We start from the raw sequence: 18,251 nt of genomic DNA on the forward strand, positions 1-18,251 counted from the left end.
CTTCCTGTCGGGCAGGCCACTGGGTGGGCCTTAATTGGCTCGCCCACTCAAAATGGCGGCGGGCCCCGTTTCAGCAGCGGAGTTCGGCTGGCTGCCCGCCCGCTGCCAAGCCGGTGGGGCCTGCCCACCTATCAAGGTAAAAATTCTGGCCTATGTCTTAAAATTACACTGCATTCACATTCATAACTGTAAAAAGGGGGAAAAATACACTTGGAGTGATTTCCTCTTCCCTTAACTTCCTTCAGTGAAGGTATCTGCTCAGAAAATATGCTGCCATTTTATTGCTGCATGCAGAATCATTGAATGATTACAGAAGAAGTCCATTTGGCACATTGAACCCATGTCGGCTCTCTGCAAGAGCAATTTAGCTAGTTCCGTTCCCCTTCTTTACACTGTAACCCTGCTAATTTTTTATCTTCTCATGCTTAACCATTTCCCCTTTGAAAGCTATGATTGAATCTACCTCGACCATGCTTTTAGACAGCACATTCCAGATCGCAATCACTCACTGTGTGAAAATAAGTTTTACCCCGTGTTGCCTTTGGCTGTATTGCCAATCACTTAGAATCAGTGTCCTCTGGTTCTTGATACTTCCACCAGTGAGAACAGCTTTTCCCTATCTACTCTGTAAAGACTCCTTGTGATTTTGAACACCTCTATCAAACCACCTCTTAATCTTGGAAAAACTCAGCAGGTCTAACAGCATCTGTGGAGAGAAAAAAAAACAGAGTTAACGTTTCGAGTGCATATGACTCGGGTCTGTATGAAGAGTCACATGGACTCGAAACGTTAACTGTTTTTGTTTCTCTCCAAGATGTTGTTAGACCTGCTGAGTTTTTCCAGCATGTTCTGTTTTGTTTCAGATTTCCAGCATCTGTAGTATTTTGCTTTAATCGTTCCTTCTCGAAGGAGAACAACCCCAGCTTTTCCAATCTATCCACATAGCTGAAGCCTTTCATCCTTGTATCCATTCTCATAAATCTTTTCTGCACCCTCTCTAATTCTGTTTATCCTTCCTGAAGTGTGGTGCCCAGAATTGGACACTTCTCCTGTTGAGGCCGAACCAGTGTTTTATACAGGTTCATCATAACTTCCTTTCCTTTGTACGTAATGGCTCTATTTATAAAGCCCAGGACCCTGTGTGCCTTTTTAACCACTTTCTCAACCTGTTCTGCCACCTTCAGCAATTTATGTAGATATACCTGCAGGTCCCTCTGCTCCTGCACCCTTTTTAGAATTGTATCCTTTATTTCATATTGCCTCTCATCATTTCCTACCAAAATGTATCACCTCACACATCTGGGCATTAAATTTCATTTGCCACAAGTCCTCCCATTCCACCAGCCTGCCTTTCCTTCTGAAGTCTATCACTATTCTCCTCACAGTTCACAATACTTCGTATGTATCAGCAGGAAAGTTTAACCAGAGTTGGTGTTGGACCCATTTACCTTGCAAATGTAGAGCTATTTCCATATCTATTCTTGTACATTTCCTAGAATCAAACAGCAAAAATGGAGGCCATTTAGCCCATTGTGCCTCTGCCAGTTCTTTGGTACAGCTGTCCAATTTGTCCCAACTGCTCTTTCCCCATAGCTCTGCCATTCCCTTAATTTTCCTCAGTTTTTTTGTTTCTCCCTCAGTGCCACAGGATACTGGGTTGCTGGGGACTACTTGCTAAATAGTCTACCCTATCTTGTCTTTCTCATCCTCCTCTGGGTTTGGTCTCTAAGGGGTATATCCTAAGAGGATGTCCGGACTCAGGAACATGCTGGGCTTTTGATGTACTGCACTGGGGTACAAATACAGTCGCAAACTGACTGTAACATTGCTGAAATTTAATTTGGGCATTTTAAAGAAAAAGTCATGTGCCAACTTAGAAAATTCCAGTGTGCATTTCCAAAAAAATATTTTTAATTTCCCTTGTAGCTTTTATCCTCTGAGTTTTAGTAATTCTTCTTCTATCCACCCACCCTGACCCTGCCCCTCTCAACCTCTGGGCACTTTTAGTGGGACAGTGGGATTGTGGGGGCTGCTGGACAGTGATCAGGTTGGAGGAAGCTCCTTTCTTACTTTAATTATCATTTGCTTCATCCCAACTAAGAATGTTGAGACCATAGGAGAGGAGTAGGCCATTCGGCCTGTCAAGCCTGCTCCACTGTTCAAGTAGATCATCTACCTTCCCACTTTCCCACACTATCCCCATATTCCTTGATGTCATTAGCATCCAGAATTCGATTGATTTTGTCTTGAACATGCTCAATCATTGAGCTTCCACAGCCCTCTGAGATAAAGAATTCCAAAGACTCACCACCTTCTGAGTGAAGAAATTTCTGTTCATCTCAGTCCTAAATGACCTGGCCCTTATTCTGAGACTGTGTCCCCTCATTCTTGACTCACCCACCAGGGGAAACATCCCATCTACATCCACCCTGTCATGCCCTGTAAGAATTTTGTAAGTTTCAATGAGATCACCTCTCATTCTTCAAAACTCTAGAGTGTACAGGTCCAGTTTCCTCAATCTCTCCTCAAGACAATCCCGCCATCCCAGGAATTAGTTTGGTGAACATCCATTGCGCTCCCTCTATGGCAAGTATGTCCTTCCTTAGATGAGGACACCAAAACAGTACACAATATTCCAGGTGTGGTCTCACCAAGGTTCTATACAATTGTAGCAAGACATCTTTTACTCCTGTACTCAAATACCTTTGCAACAAAGGCCAACATACCATTTGCCTTCCGAATTGCTTGCTGCACCCGCATGCTAGCTTTTAGCGACTCATGAACAAGAGCACCCAGATCATTTGGTCATCAACACTTCCCAACCTCTCACCATTTAAGAAATACTCTGCTTTTCTTTTTTTTTTAACCACAGTGGATAACTGCACATTTATTCACATTATATTCCATCTGCCATGTTCTTGCCCATTCATTTAAGAAGCCTCCTTGCATCCTCCTCACAACTTACATTCCCACCTAGTTTTATGTCATCAGCAAATTTGGAAATATTACATTTGGTCTCCAAATCCAAATCATTTATGTAAGTTGTGAACAGCTGTAGCCCCAGCACTGATCCTTGTGGTAACCAACCAGGAAACAGCCTGCCATCCTGAGAGTGAACCATTTATTCCTCCTGTCTGTATTCTGTCTGTTAACCAATTCTCAATCCATAGTATATTACCCCCAATACAATGTGCTCTAATTTTGTTTACTAACCTCCTGTGTGGGCCCTTATCAAAAGCCTTCTGAAAATCCAAATACGCTACATTCACTGGTTCTCCTTTATCTATGCTACAAGTCACATTCTCAAAAAAATTCCCAACAGGTTTGTCAAACATGACATCCTCTACGTAAATCCATGTTAACTCTACGCAATCATATCATTATTTTCCAAGTGTTTAGTTATCACATCCTTTATAATAGATTCTAACATTTTCCCTATTACTGATGTCAAACTAACAGGCCTGTAGTTCTCTGTTTTCTCTGTCCTTCCCTTCGTAAATAGTGGGGTTACATTTGCTACTTTCCAATCTGCAGGAACCTTTCCAGAATCAATAGAATTTTGAAAAATAACCACCAATGCATCCACTATCTCTATAGCCACCTCCTTCAACACTCTGGGATGTACCTCTTCAGGTCCAGGGGATTTATCAACCTTCAATCCAATTAATTTTTCAAGTACTACCTCTTTATTAATACTAATTTCTCTCAGTTCCTCGTTTTCACAAGTATCTCTGGGAGATTCTTGTATCTTTTCTCTGTGAAGACAGACACAAAGTAATTAGCAGCATTCCAGTGGCAGTGGCAGCATTAGTCTGCCACTTCTCCAACTGAGAGGTGCTAACTCAACATGGATAGGAGATCAAACTGATCAACATTCTGCTGAGCTGAATGGTGCAGCCATCACTAGGCACTTGGAAGAGGGATTTGCTACATTTTGTCTTTGGAAGTCACACCTCAATTCAACTGCCACTCAGCTGCATGTCTGACTCTCTTTCACTCTCTCTATCTATGTCCTAGGTTCAAGCCCCATTCCAGGGACTTGAACACTGAATCCAGGCCAACATTTCCAGTGCAGTACTGAGCACTGTTGGAGGTGCCGTCTTTCAGACAGGATGTAAAACTGGGACCCTGCCCACCCTCTCAGGTGGATGTGAAGATTCCCACAGTCACTATTTTTAAGAAGAGCAGAGGAGTTCTCCCCCTTGTCCTGTCCAATATTTATCCCTCAATTAACATCACTGAAAAAATAATGATTTGGTCATTGTCACATTGTTCTTTGTGGAATCTTGCTGTGTGCAAATTAGCTACTTCGTTTCATTGATTATGACAGTGACTAAACTTCAGAAATATTTCATTGGTTGTAAAGCACTCCTGAGGTCATGAAAGGCGTTATAGAAATGCAAGTCTGTCTTTCTTCCTGTGCAGCCAATAGCAGTGATAGTGAAGAGATGTCTGCAGGTGAAAATCCAGCTAAATCGGTACAAGTGAAGAACAGTTCCTCCATGGTACCACCAGGCATTAACTCTCTGCCAGGGAACACGTCTACTGTCAAAGTACTGGCCCCTGGAAAGTCTCCTAGGAATGGAGAGAAAGATTCTACGCAAGAGCATAGTAGCAGGTCATCCAGAACCTATAAATGGAGTATTCAGATGGGTGAGTTTGTCCCCATTTGACAAAATGTTTTCTGTTGTATATTCAGGTGGGAAGTGCAAGGTGGTGGTTTACATTTCCCAAGGGAAACTGAGAATTTTCTCCCCTTCTCTCTCCAAAACAGTAACTCTCATTATATCTGCTATTGCGCCTCCTCCAGCCCTAAGCTCTGCATAGTCCTCGCGAGCAGAGACGGGAGCTCCAGCGGGGTTCTTGGAGCATGATGGTAGAGCATTGCACCGTTCTTCCCCCCCCCATATTTTACCAGTCACCCTGGTTAGGTTGTGAATGAAGCTAACGACCTGTCCAGATACAAATGGGTCTTCATTTTGGAAACAACCCATCTGCTGGATGTGAGGCAGCAAGGCATGGGTCACTTCCTGTGCTGCTTGGCATGCAAAGGAAGAAGAGGGTTTGTTAGTTTAAAACTGGGTTGATTACAGGAATGGAGTCAGCTGAAATATCTTTCATAACCCTCCATACAGAGGTACATGGAAGAAGAGGCTGAGGAAGACAAAGAGAGCTCTTGGTTGTCAATAAAAACAGTGACACGTCATAGAAAATTTTACAAATGACTGTTGCAGCCAGTTGCAAACAGTTGTGTTTGTCTGCTCTAGGAACTAATGTCAAGCATAAGTCTCCTGCAGTAACTTATACCAAGTATTGGTCTCGTGCAGCCACATGCAGTCATATTGCCGATGTGCAATGTGTGTTAGTCGCAGGCAGAGAGAAACACAAAAAGAGAGAAACTGCAAACGTTAAGGAGATATGAAACAGCTAAAGTAAAATAAGTACAATTATTACTTTCAGTGCAGATTCCCACAAGATATGAGCCATATTATATAGTAAATAGTCTATTGCAGGATACAAGGTTTTAATAAGAGATCCTTATGAGCAACACCCCTGCTCCTTGTATAGACTGCACATCAGCAGCTATGATTTTTACAAAATAAACTCCTCCTTGACTTGTGTGTGGTTTGTATGGCTTGGTAGTTTTGTCTGTATTAATCTTTACAGTCCCATTAGGACATAGGCTGAATTTATTTCTAATAGAAACATGCCTATATATATCTACATACCAACAATAAATTTTGCACAGTTTTGTTTTTCAAGTGTTGATTACTGTTCTGTTAAATTGCCAATTCCATTCAGTTGTTTTATTTTTCTTCAGTTTTAAATTCTGGCTTATTTCTGTGTCTCCTCAGATCCCTATTTCTTCAGATTCCTGTAAGCATCAGCTCAGGTTTAAAGATCCAGGTGTTTATACCATAGTATTGAGCTGAGCAACTAGATTTTGAAGACTCATATTCACTTGAGATAACCCCTCCAAACAGGGTGCTGCTGACCCCAGCAATTAAACTCCCGTTTGAAAAGGGGATGTTGATGCGGGTTAGACCTTGCTGCCATGAGCTGTGAATAGTGATGACCATGGTCTACCCATTCTCTGAACCATCATCCCTTTGCTCACTAACCAACATTGCCTCCCAGTCCAGCAACGTCTCAGTTTAAAAATTTTCATTTTTGTTTTCAACCCCCTCCATTTAACCTACTCCAGCCCTACAACCATCCAAGATCTCTTGTGCTCTTCCAATTCTGACCTTGAGTGCATCCCCAATTTTTATTACTGCACCACTGACAGAGGAATTCCCTCCCTAGACCTCTCTACCCCATTCTTTGCCTTGATTGCAAATTGTGTGTGATAATACTCCTGTGAAGCATCTTGGGATATTTTTGCTACATTAAAGGTCCTGTATAAATGCAAGTTGTTGTTGGGAGATTGAAGTACATTGACCTTTAAACAGATGATTGCTACAGGCATTTGGAGCATAAATGAAATCATCTAATTGTTAGTAATTGTTTTAAAAACTCTGCTTTATAGCTAATGTTGAAAATATGAGCAGTGTGGAACGCATCGCATTCCTTCAAGAGAAGCTGCAGGAAATCAGGCGACATTACCTCTCCTTAAAATCAGAGGTGGCCTCCATTGATAGAAGAAGAAAACGCATGAAAAAGAAGGACCGTGATAGTAAGTCCAAAACCACATTGTGCATTTTCACATTCACATTGTAAGAATTTGTACTGTTACTCAACTGGCTTTAATTGCTCTGATCTGAAAATGCATTTGCTCCCTCTCCCCCTCTTCTCTTCCTTTAATTTACTGCTTAAAACCTACCTCTTTGACCACGCATTTTATCATGCCTTCTATTATTTCATGTGACTCCATGTTAAATTCTATCTGATTATGCTTCTGTGAGGTGCCTTGGGATGCTTTACTATGTTAAAGACATTGGGCAGAATTCTCCGGTCCTGTTGGCAATGGGTATCATAGTGGGGGAAATCAGCAATTCGGTGTGAGGACCAGAAATCGGTTTCACGCCAGTGTGAAAGTGCAGCAGAATCATCCGATGGTGTCTGCCATGGCGGAATGTGAATCCCGCTGGAGGCTGGTATGAACCCAGTTTGCATCCCTGTAATGGGGTGCAAAGTAAGGCCCGACCAGAATTGTTCCCCCCCACCCCCACACCAGATTTACCTTTAGACCGACGGGAGAACACATCTGCACAAGCGAGATGTGCAGAAGCCTGGACTCACCTTTAGGACCTCATTCAGATCGCGGACATCCAAGGAGAAGTTGATGCTGGAGCCCTACAGCTACCGGACCCTGGAGGAACACGTGCATCGCATGCTGGGTGGATTCTCATGGACCTGGCTCTGCCACGAAGCAGCTCACGGAAGGTGGGAGCTCTCTGTTGATGATACTTCATGGCTGCTTTGGAACATCACAGTCTTGGCCATGGGCTGCTACGGATAATTGACAAGGGGGACGGGGGAGAGGAAGGTCTAGGTGTGACTGGGAAAGGAAGATGTACCGGGACAGGGGTGTAGGGGAGGTTGAGAGGAGGGAATGAAGGTGTTAGGAAGTGGGTTGAACGAAGGTGTCAAGGGGGGTGAAATTGGAAAGGGAGGACGAAGGTGTCGGGTGGGAGTGAGGTTGGAAAGTTGGGGTGCAGATGTCAAAAGGGGTGAGGTTAGGAGGGTGGGTGACAAAGGTGTTGGGGGGACGAAGGTGTCGGTGAGGTGAAGGTGTCGGGGGGGTGAGGTTGGAAGTGGGGGACGAAGGTGTCAGGAGGTGGAAGTGGGGGAACAAAGGTGTCGGGGGGGTGAGGTTGGTGGGGGCGAAGGTGTCAGGGGGGTGAAGTTGGTGGAGGCGAAGGTGTCAGGGGTGAGGTTGGTGGGGGACAAAAATGTCGGGGGGTGAGGTTGGTGGGGGCGAAGGTGTTGGGGGTGAGGTTGGTGGGGACGAAGGTATCGGGGGGGTGAGGTTGGTGGGGGCGAAGGTGTCGGGGTGGGGGTGAGGTTGGTGAGGGCGAAGGTGGAGGGGGGTGAGGTTGGAAAGGGGGCGCGAAGATGTCACAAAGGGTGAGGTTGGGGACGAAGGTGTCGGGGGTGGTTGATGGGAGAGGGAACGAAGGTGTTGGGGGGAACGAAGGTGTTGGGTCAGTGAGGTTGAGAGGGGGGAGGGAGTACAGGGATGGAGGGTGTAATGGGGAGAGGAAGGTATAAGGGAGGGAGTTTGTGATGTGGGGGGGGTTGCGGACGAAGGTGTTGGGGTGGAGTGGTGGGGTGGGGGAGATGGTTCCTGTGTGGAGGAGGGAGTACCGGTGGAGGGGGTGGTGGGATTTCCGGGTCAACATGCAAGGGAGGGGTCTGTGTAGTCAATGACAGTTCCCTCTCCAGGAGGCAGAGGGCGGGCGTGGTAGGAGTGAATGGTGAGTGTGAGAGGGAGCCGGTAGCGTTGGAGGGCGAGGGTGCGTCGGTAGCAGTAGAAGGGACAGTAAGGGCGGTTGGTGGGGATTTTGAGGCAGACACGGACCCTGGGGATGGGAAGGAGGAGGTTCGGGAGGTCAATGTGAATGGGGGTGGGATTCTCAGGAAGGTAGGGAGTGTGCACATTCACCTGGACATCCTGGAATGACAAGGGCTCGGGTTGGTAGGTGACGATGTGGGGGAGGTGGAAGGTGATGCCGGGGAGGTTGACAGTGATGGGGGAAAGGACATGGGTGACTGGGGGAGGGGAAAGGACGGCTGAGCTGACAATATACTTGACCACAACCATGATTCTCAAAATCGCAAGTGAGCGGAGCTTCGTGTTGGACGGCACAGGTGCTGTATGGGAATATGATCAGTGGGCGGGCGGAGGTGCAGGTCAGCTCAGATAGAGAACTGAAAGAGAACCCCAGCGGGCAGCATTGAAAATGCTCAGATCAGTGAGATGAGTGTGATGGAGGAAGGATTTGCGTGCATGAGAGAGTGCTTGCACAAGGCTCCGAAAGGCCCCTGCCACACATGCACACCTCCCTCCAGAAACACTCGTGGGTCCGGCTGCATGCAGCTGAACTGCTAGTGGAGGGGGAAATGCAGTGTGAGGACTCTAAAACAGTAGGGCCCATCAGGGACCAAGGGGGCAATCTATGGGTGGAGCCAGAGGACACTGGTAGAGTGTTGAATGAATACTTCACATCTGTCTTCACCCAAGAGAATGAGTATAAAGGTATGGAATTCGGGGAGAGAGACTGCGAGGTTCTTGAGCAAATTGATATAGGGAGTGACAAGGTATTGGAGGTGTTGGCAGGCTTAAAAGTGGACAAATCTCCAGGTCCGGATGATCTGTATCCCAGACTGCTGAGGGAGGCAAGGGAGGAGATCGCAGGGGCTCTGACCCAAATTTTTCATTCCTCTCTGGCCACGGGGTAAGTGCCAGAGGACTGGAGAACAGCTAATGTGGTTCCGCTATTTAAGAACGGCTGTACAGATAAGCCAGGGAACTACAGACCAGTGAGTCTCACGTCAGTGGTAGGAAAACTATTGGAGAAAATTCTGAAGGAGAGAATCTATCTCCACTTGGAGAGGCAAGCTATGATCAGGGATAGTCAGTATGGCTTTGTCAGAGGGAGGTGATGCCTAACAAATTTGATTGAATTTTTTGAGGAGGTGACCAGGTGTGCAGATGAGGGTAGTGCAGTTGATGTAGTTTATATGGATTTCAGCAAAGCCTTTGACAAGGTCCCACATGGGAGACTTATAAAGAAGGCAAATGCACATGGGATACAGGGTAATTTGATAAGGTGGGTTCAAAATTGGCTTAATTGTAGGAGACAGAGGGTATTGACAGAAGGCTGCTTTAGTGACTGGAAGCCCGTGTCCAGTGGTGTACCACAGGGATCTGTGCTGGGTCCCCTATTATTCATCACTTATATAAACGCCATAGATGACTATGGGGGGTAGGATTAGTAAGTTTGCAGATGACTCAAAGATTGGCCGGGTGGTTAACAGTGAGGTTGAGTGTCTTGGGCTACAGGAAGATATAGACGGGATGATCAAATGGGCAGATAAGTGGCAGATGGAATTTAACCCTGAAAAGTAAGAGGTGATACACTTTGGAAGGAGTAATTTGACAAGGAAGTATTCAATGAACGGCATGACACTAGGAAGTTCTGAGGAACAAAGGCACCTTGGCGTGTGTGTCCATAGAACTCTGAAGGCGGAGGGGCATGTTAGTGGGGTGGTGAAAAAGGTATATGGGACACTTGCCTTTATCAATCAAGGCATAGATTACAAAAGTAGGGAGGTCATGTTGGAGTTGTATAGAACCTTGGTGAGGCCACAACTGGAGTAATGTGTGCAGTTCTGGTCGCCACATTATAGGAAGGATGTGATTGCACTGGAGGGGGTGCAGAGGAGATTCACCAGGATGTTGCCTGGGATGAAACATTTAAGTTATGAAGAGAGGTTGGATAGACGTGGGTTGTTTTCGTTGGAGCAGAGAAGACTAAAGGGCGACCTGATCGAGGTGCACAAGATTGAGGGGCATGGACAGGGTGGATAGAGAGCAGCTGTTCCCCTTAGTTGAAGGGTCAGTCTCAAGGGGACATAAGTTCAAGGTGAGGGGCAGGAGGTTTAGAGGGGATGTGAGGAAAAACGTTTTTACCCAGAGAGTGGTGACGGTCTGGAATGCACTGCCTGGGAGGGTGGTGGAGGCGGGTAGCCTCACATCCTTTAAAAAGTACCTGGATGAGCACTTGGCTCGTCATAACTTTCAAGGCTATGGGCCAAGTGCTGGTAAATGGGATTAGGTAGGTAGATCAGGTGTTTCTCACATGTTGGTGCAGGCTCGATGGGCCGAAGGGCCTCTTCTGCACTCTGCGATTCTGTGTGACTCGCGAAGCCCTTCAATGAAGCTGAAAGACAACATTACACATTATTCAGTGAAAGTGAATATATTTTCAGATTATAAAGTGACAAAATGTGTTCACCCATGAAGCCACTTGTGATCAGAATTTCTTAACTTGTCCAGGCCTACCACCTCTTCTAAGTGCTGCCCTGGTATCCATAGTTGTCCCTGTTGTCTCTGATGACTTCAGCAGGCATTCTTTGGAGAGCTGAGGCCTTGAGGGCCCCAGCTTGCTTTGGCTGTCCTCCTGTGGGCCAGATGCTCCCTCTGCAGTGACAGAGGACGAGGTTGAGGGGGGTCACAGGCAAAGGCAACTCGGACAGATCAGACAGCGTCTGAGATTCCTGAGTGCGACACCCAGTAGTGTCCAGCTGCTGCTCCTCTTCCCATCAGGTGCCCAAGGGCCCCGGCCTGTCTCCTTGAGGAGAAGGAGCACTTGGAGGGACGTTGAGGTGCCCCATTCCCCCTCGTGTTGCCACTGTAGGAACTCACCCATGGCTACCACGATGGAGTGTAGGTCTGGGTGCATCTCCGCCTTCTGCTGGACCAGGGTCTCATGGCATCCGCCTTCCTTCCCATTGAGACCTCCATGTGTGCACATGTGGGCACCACTTCATCAGACAGCAGGCGGAAGCACTTCTCTGACTCACGTGCCACTCTGTTGAGGGCTCCCAACAGCTCTGTGTGATGTTCCCCCGCCTTCTGCTGACTCTCCACAATGAGTTGGAAGGCTGAATCCAGAGGTTCGTCATCTGACTTCGACCTCGCAGGTGTCTCTTCCCCAGCAGTCCTCCCAAGTGCCAGGAAGCTCGGCTGAACCTGCCATCTGCTGCTGCGGGCACGTGTCCGTGCAGTGATCACCAGATTGTGAACCCAAGCCTGCTCTAGATCTAGGTCCCACCGAGGTGTGTGTCTCTGTGCTGGTGGAGGTTGTGGGTCAGCACTGTGCTGGATCTTCCAGGCTGCTTATTTCCAGCTCTTCAATGGAGGAGGTGTCCTCTTGGCTGGAGGTGAGGACCTGGGTGGAGCTGAGGGACTGGCTGGCTGAGGGTGTCGGTCGCTTGGCAGAGCTCCCTGTGAACCAAAGTAGAGATAATTAGTCCATGGCAGCAGAGTCAAAAGCAGGAGAAAGAGCGCCTGTTATGTTGAGAGAGGGATGATGTGGTGTAGTATCCTCACGTAGGTGTTCACCACTGACCTCACTGTTGCTGTAGGCACAGTCCACTTCCTCACCTGTCAGTGCAATGGCACGCTTCTCAAAGTAAGAGAGGGGCCTAATGTGAGCCATTCCACCCCCAGTCTGGGACCTCTCCCTGCTGCTGTGAGCCAGCCTCCCCTGCATGCAAAACAGATGGAGAGTGTGTGAGCAGGACATATGGCACTGTGTGGAACGTTTGTGTAGTGAGTGGAGCCATGGACGGAATGAGGACGCGAGCTCCAGAGAGTATGAACCTGATGGGATGTGAGAGTTAGTGGTGTTGTCCCTTGAGGTGTGAAATCCCTGTGGATGTATGATGGGTTTGTGAGTGTGTGAGTTGAGAGTGATCAGGTGGTTGACTTACCCTTGCAGAATGGATGAGATCATTCATCCTCTTCCTGCACTGACCGCCACTCCCACCGCTTCCCAGGCTGGATTGGTGAGTGTGGTGGACCTCCTGTGGCCAGAGCAGGGTAGAGGACATCACGGCGGGCTTCCACTGTGTCCAGCAGGCAGCCCAGAGAGGCGTCACCAAAATTGGGGCTGCCATCTTCTTTGCTTTCAGAGCCATCTGTCGCCTGGAGCAGTGCTGGTCTGTAGACCTGGAGTAGGCTGCACTTTGGTGTGCTTTAAATTTGGCGCCCAGAGCAAGGAAGTGCTGAGGTCATGGCGTGGTGGGCAAATCTGAGCCAGCCTGCCAGCAATCCGCATGTTTCCCATGAATGCATATTAATGAGAGGGGACGATATGGCATGAAAACCCGCCATGGCGGCTGGCAGGTAAAACAACTTGTTTCACACCCGCTACTGCACTTCAGGCGAAATCGTCCCAGATTTGCATTTTGAATGAATTCAACTTATTGCTAATGCAATCATAGAAATGACAGCACTGAAAGAGGATGTTTAGCCGATCTTACCTGTGCTAGAACTAGCTCTTCATTTAGAGCTACATGACCCCATCGTTATTGCAAACTCTAAGGATAAGGAAGGCAGGAGTGGGAATAGAAACACTGGAAGGCGGCCCCAAGGGATGCCATCGAGAGGGAACTGGGTCTCTATGTTTCCCTCGTGGGGCTTAGTGCAATGCAACAGGGATCAGATTATGATTATTAAAAGATATGGGAAAGAAAAACTTGCTTTGCTGATCTGTTTTTTAGTGATGTTGTTTGAGGGATGAATATTGGCCAGGACACTAGGGACTATTCTTCTGCCCTTCTTCAAAATAATGCTGTGGAAATCTTTACATCCATCTGTGAGGGCAGAGGAACCTCGATTGAACACCTCATCCAAAAGGCAGCACCTTGAGCAGTGCAGCACTCAGTCAGCATTTCCTGATGCTGTCTGCCCTCTGAGGTGCTTGTACAAGATCCCACAACACTAATTGGAAGAAGAGCAGGGTATCCTGGCCCGTATTTATCCTTCTACCAACACTACTAAAACAGATCACCTGGCCATTATCACAATGTCTGTTTATGGGAGCTTGCTGCGCACAAATTGGCTGCTGTATTTCTTACATTACAACAATGACTAGAGAAGTACTTCATTGGCTGTAAAGCGCTTTGGGATGTCCTGAGATCATGAAAGGCATGGTAGAAATGCAACTATTTCCTTTCTAGCTGATGTCTGTGTAATTTAGATTGGGGAAATTTTCCAACTATTTCATTTTTCTCTCTTTTTCTGATTCACAGCAAATGCCTCTGCGACAACGGCATCCTCCTCTTCCTCGCCCTCATCCAGCTCCATCACGGCGGCTGTCATGCTAACACTGGCTGACCCATCCGTATCCAACTCATCACAGAATGGGCTGTCGGTGGAATGTAGGTGATGAAAGGACCTCCCAACGCACAGTGCACTTAAACGGCTCCCGGGGCTACTTGTATTTTAATTTTTATTATTTTAATTATTTTTTTTAAGAAAAGGAGACGCTGGATAGAGGCACAAAGAAAAAATACGAAACTAAAAAAAAACAATTCAGCTAGCACTATACTCCACAAGAAAAACTACTTCTCAGCAAAACTAACGTAGCACTTAAGTGCACTTTCATGAAGATGAAGAAGTACAATGAAGTGTTCTGTCGGAGCAATAACCAATTGCAGTCTGTCTGGGAATCGTGTAACTGTTGATGGGTGGGCCTTATCATTATTATTTTTATTTTGGGGAGGGGGAGGAGGAGGGTCAGGAAGGGAATTCCGCCTCTTTATGTTCCTTGCCCGAAGATTTTGTACGCGGCACACAGTTTCACCTGGCCAATTTTAACCAGCTCCAGCAGTGTACATGTGGGCTTGAACTGTTTCCCTCCCCTTTCCCGTTTGAAGGCGGACCATTTGACGATCTCTGGTATTGATTTAGTTCTCTTTTATCGCACAAGCTTGCTGTTTCTTATATGAATTTTACTGTTACTGTTTTTAAAACAACAAAAAAAAGAGAAAGATTGCTTGCAGCGTTATTTTGTGTAACACAAGCACAGGTAATTCAAAGACTACAGCGGGCAGTGAGTGCTGGAACAGAGTGCTTTTGGCATCAGCCTTCAAAGTGTAACCAAAATGCATACGAGATTCCTTCCTGATTACTGCCTTGTGTTTACAGGTTCGGATCTAGGGGAAAGGTTACTGTGAGTTTTCCCTGACGTGTTAAGTTGGAGAGGAAACCTATTTTGTCATTTTTATATAAAGTCATGGATATTTTTTCTTTAATTTTGATACAGAACATTTCGTCAAAAAAGAGAGAAAATAGCTAACAAAACCTGTAAAAAAAAAAATCTTTAAAAAAATCTGTGTATAATGAACATTGTACTTGCCAGCCTAAAAGATATATTTATTCTAGGGAAATAATGACAAGTTCTATTTTTGTGGGGTTTTTTTCCTTCCTTGTAAATGAAAGGGGATTTTTTTTCCTGAAAGCATATAAAATACTTGGTTTCTAATGCTCGTTTAATGATTAGCGAGGCAGATCAAAAGCAGCCTTCATACACATTCAGGCTGTGTAGCGACTGCCAACCCATCTCTTTGAGATCTGCTGTGATTATTGAGGTGGCATTGGAGGATTTGAAATCAAGATACACAGTACACAGCCACGCCCTGGAATAAACAAAACAAAACCTTTTGCCCAGATTTTATGTTGTATGTAACAATGAGTCTGTTATTTGTCTGATACATGTGACCCCATTACTTTTTATAATGCCTTTTGTATATTTAGAACACCCCATCTCCCAACCCTCCCTTGGAGTTGTATTTAAAGAGCAGTGCTGTTGATGCACTGCACGTCTCTGTACAGAGTGTTTCACTGTTTTTATGGTAATTTTGGTGTACCTTGATTCAAAGTTAGCATGTTGCTTTCTATCTTTTTTAAAAGGTATCAAAAAGTGTGAGAGGGTGTGCATCTCTTCACAAGAGCTGCCAGATGGTTTTATGTTTGTAGCTGTTGGGTTTCATTCGCCTCTGAATTAACACAAGATCTTTGTAGGAAAAACCTATTTGTTTGGTCTGTGTAGCTTGTGCTCTTTAAAATAATTTTTTGACAATGGTTACAGAAAATTTTGACCCTGTACATGACTGCGGAACCTTTGTTTGACAGTCCAATGTACTTTAAAAAGAACTTATTGAAAGTTATATAATATTTATTAGATTCCAAAAAAGGTTGGAAATTATGTAATTTATTGTAAAAAAAAGTAAGCAAATTCAAAGGCTTCCATTTGAAATAAAATGCCATAGTTTGTGAACATATTTTCTTTCTAGCGCACCAAAATTTTTTTTAGCTGAATAAATGTGTTGAGTAAAGAGGTTTTAATCGTTACCATGTCACTGTGTGGCTTGTACAACTGTTCACACAATTTAGTCAGGGAGGGTGTCACTGAAACAAGCATCACGATTCCCACCCCACTCCCAGCCGGTTAGCCGACTCTGGTTGGTGAAAACCGTGGAGGTTTCACGTGACCTCCCATCTCCAACATTCCTGCCCAGTCACACAGCCTTTTTTTTTTCATTTGTGGTATTTCCATCAAATGTTCAAAAGAACATGGAGGGAAAATTGATTTTCCTCAAGTTTTTGCTTACAGCAGTGTCCTGCAGTGAAGGTGATTCTTCTTCAACTCCTGGAGCAATTCTGCAGGGTTGGCAACCCTTCCCCCACCAACCAGTCCCCCACCATCGCCAACACCACTGTCCTTACCAAACTACTAGCCCAATCTACAAACAACCCTTTTCTCTCAAGTTCTAAATCCTTGCGGATCAATCCTACATTTTCCCATTTAAAGCTCTCCAATCAGGTATCCACTGCATCAGAACTAAGCCAACTGAAAATTTCAAGACAAAGATTAGTTTGATTTTTATAAAAGCAAAATACTGCGGATTCTGGAAATCTGAAATAAAAACAGAAAATGCTGGAAATACTCAGCGGGTCTGGCATTATCTGTAGAAAGAGAAAGAGTTAATGTTTCGACTCCATATGGCTTCTTCAGAGCAAAGTTGGTTTGATTTTTGTTAGGTAAGAGAGATGCAAATCAACTGTGATATAATTGAATGGTGGAACAGCTAAATGGCCTCTTCCTGTTCTGAAGAAAGGGTATAACCAACCACACCACCCTTCTCCAACACTTCTCCACTGGTGTGACTATCCTCACTTGGTTCCACTCCGGCCTGTCTGATTGTAGCCAGAGCATCTCTAGCTACACTCTTCTTTCCCTGCACCATTGCCTTCAGAGTCGTCCTCCACAATGTCTACTTGCCGCACCTTGGTCAGCTTTCACTTGTATGCTTATGTTGTCCATCTCTGGCTCCACATCAGCTCTCTCAATCCCTCCATTGCCTCTTGTGTTGTCTCACTGCTTCTCCAACATACACTGTGGGTGTTCCTACACCATATGGACTGCAGCGGTTCAAGAAGACAGCTCATCACCACATCCTCAAGGGCAGCTAGGGATGGGCAATAAATGTTGGCCCAGCCAGCGAAGCCCGCATCCTTTGAATGAATTAAAAAAAAAACACTCGGATGAACCACAATTTCTCCCAAGTAAACATTGGGAAGATTTAAAACCATTGTCTGCAGCCCCTACTATAAATTTGTTCCGTCATCACTGATTCCCTTGCTTGCCCTGGACATTGTTTCTGGTTCAACCAGACTGTTTTCCCAACCTTGGCACGCTATTTGATCCTGAACTGAGCTTCCAATCCTCATCCTCTCCATCACCAAGATCACCTACTTCCACCTCCATACTATCACCCATCTTTCATCTGGCTTGATCTGCTGCTGAATTCCTGATCTGTGCCTTTGTTAACATCTAGACTTGACTGTTCTGGTTTTTTTTAGGTTGGCATCCTCTCTTCCATAAAGTTCTTCCTAAACCCTGCTGCCTATAATCTATCCCACACTAAGCCTCATTCACCTGTGTCCTTACGGGCCTACATGCACCCCAAGTTCCAATGAATTTAACATTTGGTCATTGACCTCCTGAAGGGATTTACAGACAATGATTTCTATCTTTGTAACTGCCTCTACCCGATAACCTCCCTTGCCCTCCATTCCTCTGACTTTTGCATATCCCCCTCTCCACTTGCCAGTGGGAGCCGTGCTTCCTGTCACCTAGCCCTCAAGTTCTGCAATACCTCCCTGAACATCTCAAACACGCTCCCTTTCTTTTCAGGACTCTCCTTAAAACCCAGGAATTGTCCATGTTTTTGCTCACCCCTCCTAATATCTTAACACCTTCTTTGATCCTTGTCTCTGTGACGTGCATGGGGAAGATTTTCCATGTTAAGCACTATAAAATGTTAGAGCGAGTGACCTTGTTTGCAGATCTCTGGATGTTTATGGATATAGAAAGACCGAAGCAATCTTGGCACCAGCTTGTGTGGACTAATGAAAAGTGCCTCATGCAGCTGCATTTTCAGTCTGAGAAAAATCTGTACAGAAATGATGAAAACTGAAATGGAAGGTACTTGCTTATGGTATTTGTAGAGCTTGGGACAGTGGCTCAGTCAGTTAACACTTTGTACTCTGAGTTAGCATGTTTTGAGTTCCAGTTCAGAGACTTGAGCACAAAATTTAAGCTGACACTCAATGCCATATTAAGAGAGTGCTGCACTGTTGAAGGTGCCACCTTTCCAATGAGACATTAAACTGAGGCCCCGTTTGCCCCCTCAGATGGATGTAAAAGATCCCATTGAAAGAAGAGCAG

General features: G+C 45.7%; 2 protein-coding genes across 2 annotated transcripts in view; both read left to right on the plus strand.

Annotated features, from left to right (window-relative positions):
• The window catches only part of arid4b (AT-rich interaction domain 4B), a 177,516-nt gene extending 163,609 nt beyond the window's left edge, over positions 1 to 13,907 (plus strand). Inside the window, exons 23-25 of the mRNA XM_078541697.1 lie at positions 4,426 to 4,653; positions 6,530 to 6,676; positions 13,768 to 13,907. Of these exons, the coding sequence (XP_078397823.1) occupies positions 4,426 to 4,653; positions 6,530 to 6,676; positions 13,768 to 13,904 (512 nt within the window). The 3' untranslated portion in view covers positions 13,905 to 13,907. The remainder of the gene's footprint in view (positions 1 to 4,425; positions 4,654 to 6,529; positions 6,677 to 13,767) is intronic.
• Positions 13,908 to 14,020: 113 nt separating this feature from the next.
• rbm34 (RNA binding motif protein 34) overlaps positions 14,021 to 18,251 on the plus strand; it is a 35,616-nt gene continuing 31,385 nt past the window's right edge. The window contains exon 1 of the mRNA XM_078541698.1: positions 14,021 to 14,416. Coding sequence (XP_078397824.1) covers positions 14,202 to 14,416 — 215 coding nt within the window. The 5' untranslated portion in view covers positions 14,021 to 14,201. The remainder of the gene's footprint in view (positions 14,417 to 18,251) is intronic.

This window comes from Cetorhinus maximus, chromosome 5, assembly GCF_964194155.1.
Source record: "Cetorhinus maximus chromosome 5, sCetMax3.hap1.1, whole genome shotgun sequence".
Lineage (NCBI taxonomy): Eukaryota > Metazoa > Chordata > Chondrichthyes > Lamniformes > Cetorhinidae > Cetorhinus > Cetorhinus maximus.